This window comes from Monopterus albus, unplaced genomic scaffold, assembly GCF_001952655.1.
Source record: "Monopterus albus unplaced genomic scaffold, M_albus_1.0 scaffold159.1, whole genome shotgun sequence".
In the NCBI taxonomy this organism is placed as follows: domain Eukaryota; kingdom Metazoa; phylum Chordata; class Actinopteri; order Synbranchiformes; family Synbranchidae; genus Monopterus; species Monopterus albus.
In genome coordinates, this window is record NW_018128039.1 from 528,911 (window position 1) to 542,620 (window position 13,710).

General features: G+C 41.6%; 1 protein-coding gene across 1 annotated transcript in view; it reads right to left on the reverse strand.

Annotated features, from left to right (window-relative positions):
- The window catches only part of LOC109968718 (rho GTPase-activating protein 7), a 26,082-nt gene extending 17,393 nt beyond the window's left edge, over window positions 1-8,689 (reverse strand). The window contains exons 1-2 of the mRNA XM_020615197.1: window positions 8,676-8,689; window positions 7,995-8,041 (exon numbers count right to left, since the gene is read on the reverse strand). Coding sequence (XP_020470853.1) covers window positions 7,995-8,041; window positions 8,676-8,689 — 61 coding nt within the window. The remainder of the gene's footprint in view (window positions 1-7,994; window positions 8,042-8,675) is intronic.
- Window positions 8,690-13,710: the final 5,021 nt, after the last annotated feature.

A 13,710-nucleotide genomic window follows, 5' to 3' on the forward strand; every position in this document is an offset into this window, starting at 1 on the left:
TAACTCTCCGAGGTTGTTGCTACAAATGGGTAGATCAATGTGATCAACACAATCAATAAAAGGTATCTTTTTATAAAACATGAGTCCAAGTTTCTCGTGGATATAAATGTAGCCCTCTGAACTTTGGGAACCTTTGTGCCAGGTCTGAGGACTGATCACAGTGAAACAGTCAAAGCAGAGATAAGCCACCAGTCACAGTCACACTCCCCAGTCCTCGTCTGTTAGGAACCTAGAAAGCATGCCACTCCAAGTAACGCTCATCACGGGTTCTGTGTTTGTTCCCACTACAGTCGACCTGCTTTGGAGGTGCGCTCTGGGAGCTAAATTTCAGCAGCCCTCAGAAGGCAGTACTAAAATCAAGTACCAGGACCGCGAGGAGAGAGGGGGTGCATGCACGCAGAGCAGTGGTCAATGATTGGTTAAATGTCCGTGTCCTCACATGTCAAGCATTGGCCTTACAAGCACCGTGTGTAAACACAGCTGACTGCATGTATGAGAGAGGAGCAGCCCCTGCCTCCTCTAAACAGCAACTGACAGACACCAAATACAGTGGAACAACGAAGCAGGATGATCGGCGTCAACCCCGGAGGCTGCACTTTGTGACGGTTAAGAGAAGTCCAGGGCGTACTGCTCATTAGGTTCCCATAGTGGAAATGCACCATTTGGTCATTGTATGAGACTTGAAGAGTAGCCGTCTGTTAACACCATGATTTGTTCAAGCCTGAGCTAATGAGTAGAAAGAGTAAACACATCAACCAAAGAGGAAGAACGAGGGAACCCCAAATTTCAAAAATGAATGCTGTCAGCCATCTTATTAAATCCATTAAAAGAACAGGACACTTGATACGATGCCTGACACAATAATGCTTACACTTACAATAAATGTTTTATAATACATATTAAAGCTATATGCACTAGAAGACCTGTGAAAATACCAACACACACAATGAACCTCCACTGAAGTCAAGGATTTCTGTGGAATCCAACACCCTGCATTAGAAAAGGCTGAATGAAAAAGAAACTAAATATTCTCACTTGAAGCATAAAAAGATTTTGTTGGTTCAGAATATTCACAATAAAAAGCTACAGAAATAATTTTCTCAGTCTGGCTGCACAGCTCAGAAGAGGATTTTCTGAGAAGTCTCAAAATATTTGTTGACCACAAGCCTCCCTGAGAAGTTAAACCAGCTGTCTCTCTCTCCCCCATGCATAAGAAGACTGTCGTGGTTAGAATGCCAGTAGCATTTTTTTGTTTTCATACTCAAGCAGCATGAAATATGGCCAACATCAGCTGATAGTAAACAACAAATACAGCAGTTTGCCTTCAATCACATCTCATCTGGTGGTTGTTTTGACTGCCTACTCATTCGCTTCAGCTGAGATGGAGAAAAGACATAATTCACATTTTATCTTTTGTGGCTTTTCAAAATAATTGTCTGAAATTTACTGACAGCAGGATGTAAACTTAGCTTATGATGTGGTCTCTGTGTTTCCCCTGACACTCCTGGTGGTCAGGAGAACAGAGTGACACCCAGTAGAAGGCCCAGATGTGTAAACACTGGGGGGAATCCCACAAATATGATGGGGAAAAAGACTAAAGAGAGCAGCAGGCAAAGACAGCTAAAGACTGAATGATACAATACAAAGGAACTACCATAAATATGTTTAATATGACCATTCAAATAACTTGCTGGTTAAACACCGAGTGCTCAGCATCACAGTGGAGATGAGACATTTCAGACAGGAAAAGGAGCAAGTGCTGTGGATCTACCTGGAACTTTATGAGGCGCACTGTCACCACTGACTGAAAGATAAGGACAGGGGCTTGTCGTTTTGCAACCCTGAGGGTTGCAAGCGAAGAGCCCTTGTCATTTAAACTGTCCCTGCACTTCAAACAGGTCTAATATCCTGATTTAAGGCAGCAGTGGCTCAGAGCTGAGAGAAGAGGCTTCTGTTGAATATATTTGAGTTACAGTCCTGAAGCCTGCAACAAAAATCTTAGTGGGGAAACTGAATGATGATTATTATTAGAATGATCCTGTGGTATTTGAGTAAAGCACTGAAACCCAAGTCACCCCAGGGCAGGTGTGGATAAATTGGATTATAGTTGTACTGAGGGCATCACTCAGTTAGTGTGTTTAAAGACTGCAAAGCAGAAGAGGCGATTGAACCTGGATGAAAAGAGAAAGCCTCAAAACAAAATTGATTTTCTTTGGTTCCTTACATGCTCCAAGGTGTTTGGATGCTAAAGCTCAACAAGACATCCAGAACGCAGAACTCCTGGAAGCTACGACCGACACACTGCACACAGTGTGCTCATGTTTACCAACCCGTTGGCCTGCAATCACACAAAAATCACCCTTTACACCAAAGAGATGAGTACAGAGGAGTCCAGTTTTTTTTTTTCCTACAAGAAATGCTAGTTTAATTCTGCTCAGGAGCCAATTTGGGATTTGATTCATCTCTTCCAGCTGGGCAGAGACATGTCCAGTTTCTTGCTTTGTCATTGAGCCTAAATGTTAGCTGTACTCTTGTAGACGGTTCTGTCACAGTACAATGAGGTACAGTTGTGTTGAAGTGTAACCAACAGAGTCAAGCCGGGCTACTGGTGTCAGCAGAGCACCTTCTGTCTGCTCAGTAGCATACACAGTAGCTACGCCAATGACAGTAGTCTTCATGGTTCCTTAAGATCATTTGTCCTTAAAACATTAAACACAGACTCCCCTTTGTTGTCCTGGACAATCCAATTTAATACAACAGTGGATGAACAGATGGAACTGCGCTCTTATTAAACAATCCAGCTGTGTAAGCTGTCCATGTACCAGCTGTATGTAGGCTATGTAAACATGGTGTTAGGGTCGATTGAAGCAGAGCAGCCAGGTACGTAACTAGTGACTGTTAGAATGCAAAACCCCCACAGAACTGGGTTAAGAAGGAAATCCATGTACAGTCTGAAGAGCTGTCTTTGGCGACAATAAATCATTTCTGTTAAAATAAACTTGCAATGAAAAAAGATACACTATGCACATCCAACATGTGACCAAACACATGCCTGGTATAGACGCTACACATTTTTAATGTAGACATAGCGTAACTCAGCGAAGCGCTGCACAGGGGGTCGGCTTATCCTCACAGCCGATTTTACACTGTGATGTCACAAGTGGCACAGTGTCAACAGCACTCTGCCATCACCCTAACTTATCCCAAAGCTCCTTTTTCACCATGCCACCATACCAGCTGTTAAAGAAGAATGTCAGTTAAAGGCTTAAGAATGATACATATCTTATGTGTTTAGTCAGGAACTAAACACTCCACACCTGTCAGAAACACAATGAACTATAAACTAGGCCTGCATGTTTGGTCACTGACTTCGACTCCCACATTCAGAGCCCCGTCTCACTCGGCTCAGCATTTACGTAACTGATGGTATCTGCTGGGCTCCTGTTTGAGTATGACCACAGCAGGCAGTGGCCTCTTCCTTTTCTAAATGACTATGGTGCTGAGGAAGTTGTGATTTGGCCCCTCTGGGCTCTGATAAGAGATGTGGATGTGTGATTAGGGTGACTCCACCCTGCTAGCGCCAGGAAGCTGGACAGCATGTGCCTGGATGCTAAGGAACTACGGATAGTGGGGATACGTGCTCTGTGGACCGTTTGTGTTTGGATGTTTATGCTTGTCTGGACACCAAAGCTTTGACCTAGACTAATAGAATCACTGATTGCCATAAATTAGGGTAATTTGGAGATGTTCCTTTGACATGTCTTACCCTTCTTGAGGCTTTAACAGTGGAATATGAGATCATATTCCCAACATTATCCTCAAGAGTTGGGGTTATGTGTTACTGGCAATCATTCATCTGATTCGTGATCAGTCCAACCACTGCATCATCTGTGTGACTGAGAGCAGTGGTCTGTATTGGCTGGGTAGCAGGATCACTGACACTTCAGAAATACATGTTTTAGTTAGTTTTCAGATAGCTGCTATTTGGCTAGGTAAGATGTAATTGTGGTAACCAAAACTGCCAAGGTGCTATTCCTCTCTGGTGTTTTTGGCAGTTACTAAACAACTTTAGGCACATTTCCGGTGCCCCAGGGACAGGAGGAGGGCCGACCCTGATCTGCATGTAGCAGGGAAATCACGTCTGTAATCTGGTCAATGAAGACGCATATTTGTGGTTAAGCCCGTTTGAAAATCTATTAAATCTCCTCTGGATATTTACTGAATATGAGCCATTTGACATAACAAGTGTAAATGGAGCCTATGACAGCAAAGATCTGTGAGAGGCAAGACAGCTCATCGCAAAACTATGAGGCAGTCTAACCCTGCATTCAGCCGTCTGCTGCTGACATCTGTGTCTAACCAAACTAGCCAACTTCTCCTCTCATCTCACAAACTAAGCTGTATTTCTGAACAAGGCCATTCCAACATTTAACTGATACTCCAGGACTTTCACACTACTTTTACGGCTCAGTAAGCCACTGCATAGCTTGTGGGGGATAAAGCACTGCTTGCAGTTCAGTGACATGCTTGAGAGGGTCTTGCGGGGCTCCAGAGGTGTGGTTGAAGACAGAAGAGGTATGTCAGCTGTCAAAGTGAAGCGTGATGTTTCCCTCCTCCTTTACACCGTGTCTCTGATGGTATTCCCCCGTCAGCCCAGTGAGCTTGGCCAGGGGAAAGTTGAGATGTCTGTGGTCATGAAAAATTCTCTCACTTTCTAAACCTGAATCTGTCTGGAGCAGCTCACACAACTGGCCCAGAAAAACTTTTCCCATAGGCTCCATCATAAAAGACACAAAGTAAAATTACTGTCAGGACACCTCCACCTGCAGGGTGAGCAACTCTCACTGGAATAAATGACCATAACACATTTCACTTTTTATTTCACTCATGTTAAAGTAACATCCCACTTCAACTCTCAGCAAGAGGACCTGTTCAAAATTGGCAGAATTTTCAACTCTACTTAAAATCTGCCTGTATAAATTACATCTGTGTAAAATCGCCAACTGCTACGCCTGCCATTTGGTCTGTCTTTAAGTAAATCAGCAGCAAGGAATAAGCAACACAAACAGAAATAAAAATAGTAAAACAAAAAACACCTCCTACAATCTAGTTTTATGTCATGTTTGCCAATTAAACTGCACAAAACACACTGAAATGACAAGTTTAAATGTAATTGTTGCTTCACTTAATCCTGACAGACGTGCACAAACTAGGAGCAGTCGTTCAGGCCGAGCCACAGTTGATACGGATAAAGCAACACAGGCCACTGCGACAGTGATCCTTACACCTGCCTTCAAGTAAAAGGGATACAAATTCCACTTTGTTTTACACAGTGGCCTCTGAGAGCTTCAGCTGCTGTGAAACATCAGCATCCTGGTCAGGTTACATTCCTCCAGCTCAAAGAGATTAAGTGGAGTCAGTGTGGATGGGATACACTGCCCACACCTGTCTGTTACGTAGAGAAGTTAGCCAAAGGTTGAGTTGGAGGATGGATTATCATGACTGGGCAAGTTAAATCTGGCACTGACAGGGAAGCAAAACCAACTAGCTTCTTTTCCTCTAATCGAATCACTGGATAACCTAACCTCTAAAAATAATTCGAAAGAAACAAGGAAAAGGCTGCTCTTTGATCGTAACCAGCAGACATACGCAGTCAGTTGCTTTAAGAATCATAGCCAAACAGGCTACGGGCCACCAAACTAGACCACAGGCCAACTGCTCAGACATCTCTCCTCATCCTCTTTTTAATCGCTGACATTTGAGAAAGGTAACATCCTCCCTTACAGCTGCTGACATGAACCGTCACACAAAGTCTTCGTCTATGTTAGGAAATACTGACAGCATTGATTTCAGTAGCTCTAGTGGATTCTGTCCAGTTCAGAAAGCTGTTTGTCCAAATCAGAGGAATGAATGTTTACAACACGGTCACAGGCGGCACCTCTAGCATCTTTTCAATTGTTTAAGCTTCACCAACGCACACAGTGTTTTTTTCTATCTGGAACCTCCAGTTGATACTTGACACAGACTGTACATCCAAGTATATACTGCATTTTTTATTTTACATATAGAGTTAAACATATATAAACTAATTTCTCAGGACCAAAAAGGTCCTGAGAGTCAGGGTCTCCATTTGACTCAAGACCCCAGGAAACACTCCTTATTTATCAGGGCTTAATTATTCAGCAAGGAAACAACTATAGATAGTTTGCACTGCAAATATTTTCACCTCAGCAATGAATGTGAAACCTTAGGTTGTCCTCTTAATGTTTTACATAGTTAATGAGTATTTAGGTGGGGAAAAGGCAGCTCATTAAATGCTCTGGAGAAACAAGCTGGAGCAAGGCCCTTTATAAGTCTGGGTCTGACAACACAGTTTGAAAATACATTAAGGTCCACTGACATCTTATTATTTATGAGCTACCACCCACTGTACCTTGTTTTTCTGGGCCTCTTTGGCCTGTTCCTACAAATATCTAGTAAGGTGCAGATAAAGTGATACCACACTGGGATAATTTCCAGCACCTACAGAGCAGTTTGTGCACACAGCGTGCACACACACATGCACAAAACACTTTCAGCTATCAAACTAACAACACCATCACATTACAGAGAATCTCTCTAAAGCCTTCAATTCTACACTAACGTTCAACAGTCACAAAATCAAAAAGAGAAGAACAGTGAGCCCATTTCTACTTGGCATGAGCAGGAAATGGACCAGAATGCAATGCAGTTAAGGCATGAAATCCTACATTTACTGTCTTGACTAGGAAAAGCCAGTGTCTTGATCTCACCACACTGTGCAGTGTCAAGTACCAATAGTACACCAGTCACAGTACACGCCAAAAATACCAGTGGGATGTTTAGCAACAGATTTCCAGAATCCTCAAAGACTCTTCTAACAATCTAACAATCTGAATGAAAAAAACTGTAGTTTGTCTTTTCAATCGATGGACAGCTATTATTTTATACAATAAAATGTTACTCATAAAATGACATTCAATTTACAATGATATAAAACAGAATGCAGCAAATCTTCACATTCAAAACGGTGCAACTAGAGAATTGATGGCATTTTGTTTTTAATTTTTAAATAAAGTGTTGTCAGTTAATTGAACTATTAATTGACTAATTATTTTAGCAATAACACTGCTCAAATGACAGGCGTTCCCCAACTTTAGCCATTTTAGTTTCCACATTTGGACATGTTCAGAAAAATAAACCAAATAATTATAAAAATCAAAACATAAATAACATTTTTTGATACACCAATTTCACCACACGCACACACACAGATCCACACAATCAGAGCAACATGGTTGGGAAGTAAAAAAGTATAAATGTGAGTGCACAGAAGACAAAGCTAAAACCAAAAATGCAGATGTCAAGTCACAGATTTCAAAATATTTACATAAAATGCATTACTACTCAGACAAGTACACATTTTAAAGTTTTCAGACATAAATTCATATTACAAAGTTTGAACATTTGCAGTGTAACCCACGCACATTCAGAGCGAGTCCTACACTCTCCCTGCCAGAGAAAAGGCTTTTATTCTACCAGAGTTCACAACCGCGCTCGGCCTTTAACCCTAAACCCTAAAGAACTCCCAGACAACGGAGGGCTTCAAATTTCTCTTTTCCTAATGAATCAAGATCTACCGTGGTACACTGTGGTTAAAACTACTGATACATATTTATACAAAATTCTCTTAAAAAGCAGAAGGTAAAAATAATTCCAGCTTTTTATTATTCTTATAACCGATGTCTTTCAGTTCAACAAACTATCAGAAGAACCTTTATAAGGAGCCCGAGAGCCATTTTCTGTTGAATTGAGTCCTCAATAATTACCACACTTTAGCTCATTAACCAATCATCTCCTTAATGAACGTCATGAAGCAGCAGTTGTCAACTGTCATCAGGCAGAATTGAGAGGCTCATTATCTCCCAGGCTATCATATAACACAACACAAGAGCTGTAACTGAACACATACTCACTTGTGATCAACATGCTTCTAGGCTCTTTAGCAAACTTCCACGTTTCCCTTGAGAATCAATGTAGGTAGCGATAAAAACAGATCCATTAAAATGAATTAAAATGCAAAAGGATAAGTCATATATCCTGTGTTGTAATGGAGCAGTGAAGTGCAGTTGTACTGGTCATGTTGAGTATCAGTGAAATCTTGGTCAAGGTTTCCCTTTCCCCTGCCGCTCCCCTTCCTCTGGCCCAGACCATGTGAACACCGGGGATGTCCTAAAAATAACCCAAGGGAACCATGAGCGCCTGCCTGCACACTGAAATTACTTCATTTTCTGTGACCGTATGAGAAAGAGACATGGATAGGCCAGTTCTGGAAGGTAATACTGGATTCCAGAGTAAGGTGGCAGGCAGGCCATTTGGTAAAGGAGTGCCCACAGATTTCCACATGGCAGATTTTTTTTTGCTCTTCTAAAACAGTAAAATTTAAATTTTAAAATAGGCCTTTCAGAGAGTCAGAAGCTCCACTTTGCCTGAAATAAGATCTGTGATGAAACCCCTGACACAAATCAGTAGTCTCCTCTGCTCAGAACAGAATAACAATACTTGTAACATACAAAACGAAAGGAGTAAGGAAATTAACAAGATGAACTTTTCTCCTTTTTGAGACTGAACACTTTCCATCAGCTCTGATCTCTGACCTTCTGATAGCCATTTGGTGTCACGCAGCTTTGAAAAACAGCCACTTCAAACGAAATGAAAGACATATCCAACTGGGCAAACGACTCAACTTGAAAAGGATAAAGTCCTTGCCGTGCCCTAATAGTCTATAGCTCTTCAAGGTTTCATCTCAGCTCAGTCCAAGGTATACCATTAGCATTAATGGCCTTCCATTTAACGTGTAGGTGTTGGATTATGGGCTTTTAAATGTGAATAACTCCCTCAGAGGAAAGAGGAGAGCAGTCTGCATGATTCACTACATTAATTCACAAGTGGAGGAGGAGAAAGTGGGAGTATGTAAACAACTAATGGACTTTGCCTTGGTCTCTCTAGAGTCACAAAGCATGAAAAGGAAGAGTAGAAAGACAGAGGAAAGAGGCTAAAACTGGGAAACATTACTGAGGACTTCAGACCACTGATAAGTTGTTTCATAGGTTAAAAATGCCGTGTGAGAAATAATCACTATTGTGGCAGCTGTATGGAGCGAATTATTTACTTTAGCCACATAGTTTTGATTTTATGGAGAAAAATGAATTCTAGCACTATCAAACAGCTAGCATCTCCTGAAACTATGTCCCTGTGACAGCAGATGTATCGAAGTTTCATCATCATGGAACAGTCATGTTCTGGTTAGGGATTGGCAGTGATATTCGATACAGGAGTGAACGATTCAGCTACATCCAAACATCCTCTTTAGTGTTCAGTTTGAGCGCAGACAGGACAGAAACAGCTGTTAGCTAGCGTTAGCTCCCAAACCAAGAGGGTGCAGAGTCACTCTTGTTGACACGACCTCTAAAACAGGGTGAAGAGTCACTCTTGTTGACACGACCTCTAGGTCCGCTACGAGTCAGCTAAAGTCGGCTAAGGTTATCTATTCTGAATTACCACAGTCAGTAAAATGAGACCTTAACGATATGAGCAACGTTTTAGTCAAGCAAAACAAAAACATACGCAGGATAAATACAGCGTGTATCTGCCAAAATGACGCCCCCATCCCAACATTCAACATGTCGTGACGTACCTTCACATTCTCTACAACTGAATTGCATGTGACGGTCACCTGCCATTATAGAAGCAACTAGAAAATAGAGTTTCTAACTCCTGTTAGAAACTTCTATTGCTTCACATTGAATGAAGTCTCTCTGAATGTTTATCAGTCCAAATAAAGGAACCATGGACTTGATAACATGTTGATATGCTCACCTGAGTCACCTTCACTTGTTACCATGCACTCACAGAACTTGTATTTGCTTATTCATGTATTTTTTATTTGCAATTCATGTGAAACCCTCATCCCAAGGTCACACAGGGGAAAGGCCTCCTGTTTCTGGAGGTGACAAGATGTTGACTACAGAAATCAGGATTAAAGCAGAGCTCAGGGGCTGACCCCTGGCTCTGCTAACGCAAAGGCTCAATCTGACACTCTCTCGCTCTCTACTGTGTAGAAAGGTTACACAAGTCTGCATTTCCTTTTACTTTGCCAGCACCTCACAGGCATCCGAGGAGGAACAATCCAACAATACTCCCAGCGGACAGCAGTTTGTGTGTGCGTGCGTGCTCATGTGTGATAAGTGTATTAGTGTGTACATACTGCATATATGTGGGTGTGTCCTCTGTGTGTTTGGTGTTTGAGGCAAGCAGCTACAGTACGGGAAGATTGTTCTGTTTACTCTCACTAGGTTCATTCAGCTGCATACTCTCTGCTGCTTGTGTGCGTGCTCTGGGGCATTTACATGTCTAAGCTGACTCTGTGTAAAAGTGAGTGTGTGCACATGTTTGTAGTCAGATCTAAATCCAGCCTCAGAGCTGGTATTTCCGATGCGGCAGGACAGGAAGTAGCCTGCTCTCTTGAACTATGTCCTCTGAACACTGCAGCACATACTCCTATCACTTCGTCTGTGTGTATGTGAGAACGAGCCGCTGTAAACTGAGACACAAAATTTCAGCCCAAAGTCAATATTAAAACATCCAAATTGGTAACGAAACAAATAGTCATTTAATCAACAATTGTGATAAGGAATAAATAGTTTCAGTGGTTTGCCAAACAAAGTTGGCAAATTTTCTGATTCCAGCTTCTGAAATGAGAGGATTTGCTTCTTTCCTCAGGTTCATACCACTTTACAGTGAATGTCTTTGGGGTTTGGACTGTTGCTCAGACAAAACAAATAACCTGAAGACATCATCTTGGGTTCTGAGAACTGAGGAACAATCATATAAAAGACCTGGGATGTGCCAAATGCATCATTTAGGTACAAAGACTGGTAGTTAAAGGCTTATGAGGGTTCAGCAACTGAACTCATGTTTCAGTGTCTTTTTGCAGATCCAGAAGAGATGGATTCTTGATAATCTTCTACAGACTGACAAACTGTTTCTCTACCCTCAGGAAACTGTTTAGGAAAATAATATCAATGTATCTCAGTACAACACAGTGAGTACCAAATTTCTTTATAAATGTGTGGTGAAAAAGTGTTTCTGTTGCCTAAGAGGGCTCTTTCAGTGAAACTGGCCAGGGTAAATAAATAAAGCTCCCCTCCATCTGAGTCATGAATTTTGTGGCTGTCAACATGACACACACATCGGTGCTTTTGAATTAGAATGATGGTCGTTTCTTCCAAATAAACAAGCATATATTACTTAATTTACACATCATAACAATCCCCCCCAGTCATCATCCCTGCTGAAAACAAAACAACCACAGCTTCTTTACAAGAATCTTGCCTTCACTTCATTCTTGAATACTGCTTCCTTCATCTCTGATAGAAATAAACATTGATAGTTTGTGCTGTTTGACTCACAGGGACAGATCCTGACACAAGCAACCTCCCATAATGCTCACAATCAATTACCTGGGAATCTGATTAGAGTTGCTCTTTCTTAGCACTTAGGAATGATCTGAGTGTGTGAAGTAATGGGCAGCCCACACACTGTTCACTTGTAAAGTGTCTTTATGAAGGCTACACCTCCTAAAATCAGTGGCTGGACAGTCTGCCAGCAAACTGCAGACTTCTGGGGCTCTTATTTTTTTGGTTTTGTCTTATTTAGAATCTCCTGTTTGTTTTTGTCATATGATCCTCAGTTGGATTACAGGGAGCCTGTGGCTTTGAGAGAAGTGTCTTCTGTCTATTCATGTAATCCCAGCCTGACTCCACGATGCTGAGATCAGGGCTCTGTGGAGGCCAGGCCATCTGTTGTTCTTGTCTCTGGAGATATCTCTGAATCTGGCTGTGTTTGGGCTCATTGTCTTGCTGCACAATGAATTTGGGACTGATCAGATGCTACCTTGACAGGATTGTGTGACGTATAAGAACAGGGCTGCCGAGATTATTCGATGTTATCGATTCTGTCGACTCTGTGTCGACATCAATATTTTTCACAAATAGGAAGCTGTTAAAGAATCTGGCCAGTCAAGATGCTTGCACAGAGAAAGGTGGACCTCGGGCGATAATATGAACCCCAGGCAGCGCCTGTCTGTCTGTCTCTAAGCTAACAGCACACAAAGGCTACATTTAGACAGACATTTGCCCTGTGTTTAAAAAATGGGCTGCATTGGTGAGACGTTTCATGTACTGGTGAGAAACAATGGGTAAATCACAATTCCCTGATTTGGCTCACTCTATGTTGTTCCATTTGGCCGTCTTGATGGAGCGAGGATCAAGGAGTGACGAGGTTGCCTGGAAGAGCCATGAGCAAGGACACATGAGGCCATCTTTTGCATGTGTCTTTTATAGACTTTTATGAAGGAAATGACCTCTCCTGTCTCTAAAACATGTTTCCTTGAGTCCTCTCTCCTTGCATCTTACCCTTCAGTTCTCACTGAGTGTGTTTTCTACATGCATCTCACACTGCAGACAGAATTTCATCCTATCAAATGTGTCAATTCACACTGACCTTGACACAGTTGGAAGAGCAGATTTATGTGTTTAAAGCCTATTAGACACCAAAACACAGCTAAGCTGTTTACTCTGAAAGTTATCACAAAATAATAAAGTGTGAAGTTTGAAACACCAACTGGTTTTCATTTAACACAGAGAAGAAAGCTGTTTGTTACTAAATGCCCATCCAGCTTCATCTCCAATGTTGCTGAAATAACAAGCAGAAATGGCTGCTGGGGGATTTACTTGATGGATTGCTTTCTTCTTGCCATCTTGTTATCTTCTTTTAGAGTTCATCCTTATTTCCATGCTAAACCCCAAACATTACCATACTGTCAGCCATGTTTGCTTTTGATGAATGGCCAGCTGTAGCGAAGTCTAAGGACTGGGCAGGTGTAAATATCTGCACCTGTGTGTAAGCAAAGCTGGGACCAAAAGCAGCATGCATGCTCAAAAAATTCTGAATAAAAGGCTTCACTCATCAAAAATAATGACTGTGCTGAAAAGTGTAACTGGCAGGTTAGCAACCTCAGTGAATCAATATGAAGGATATTGATGCAGAAAGTGCATTTTTGAAAAAAATAAAATAAAAAAAATCTATACACTGTGTATGCAACAATAAAAGTTTGTAAGGGAGTTATAGGCCTGTTTCAAAAAAGACTAATTGGTCCTGAGGTCACAAAAAGGAGAACAGCCAAGCTCTAGTTCAAGTTTAAAAATGGCAAACATGGATCACTATGTTATTTGTGACAGAGCACAGCCTTATAGTATGAGCCTGGTAGAAGTGAAAGAGGCCAGGACCAGACTAGGGTTAGGTGAAATAACGGCAAAAAAAGGAAAAAAGCCAAGAACTCAAGGTCTCTTGATCCAGGTCTACAAGCACTGCAGCACTGGCTGTAGGTACAGTATGACTTGCGCTTTCTCCCAAAGCCTTGTAACACCACATGAAAATAAATTACCAAAGTATTAGCTGTGGGTTGTAATGTTAGCAAACAACAGTTCAATAAATGTCTTATCAAATGGCACATTTTACAAAATAGGCTGCTAGTTTCAACATCCCATCATGAACTCCATTATATGGCTGGGAACATAATTATCCTGTCTAAAATGAGTGCCCTACGTGATGACATTTTTCAATACACAG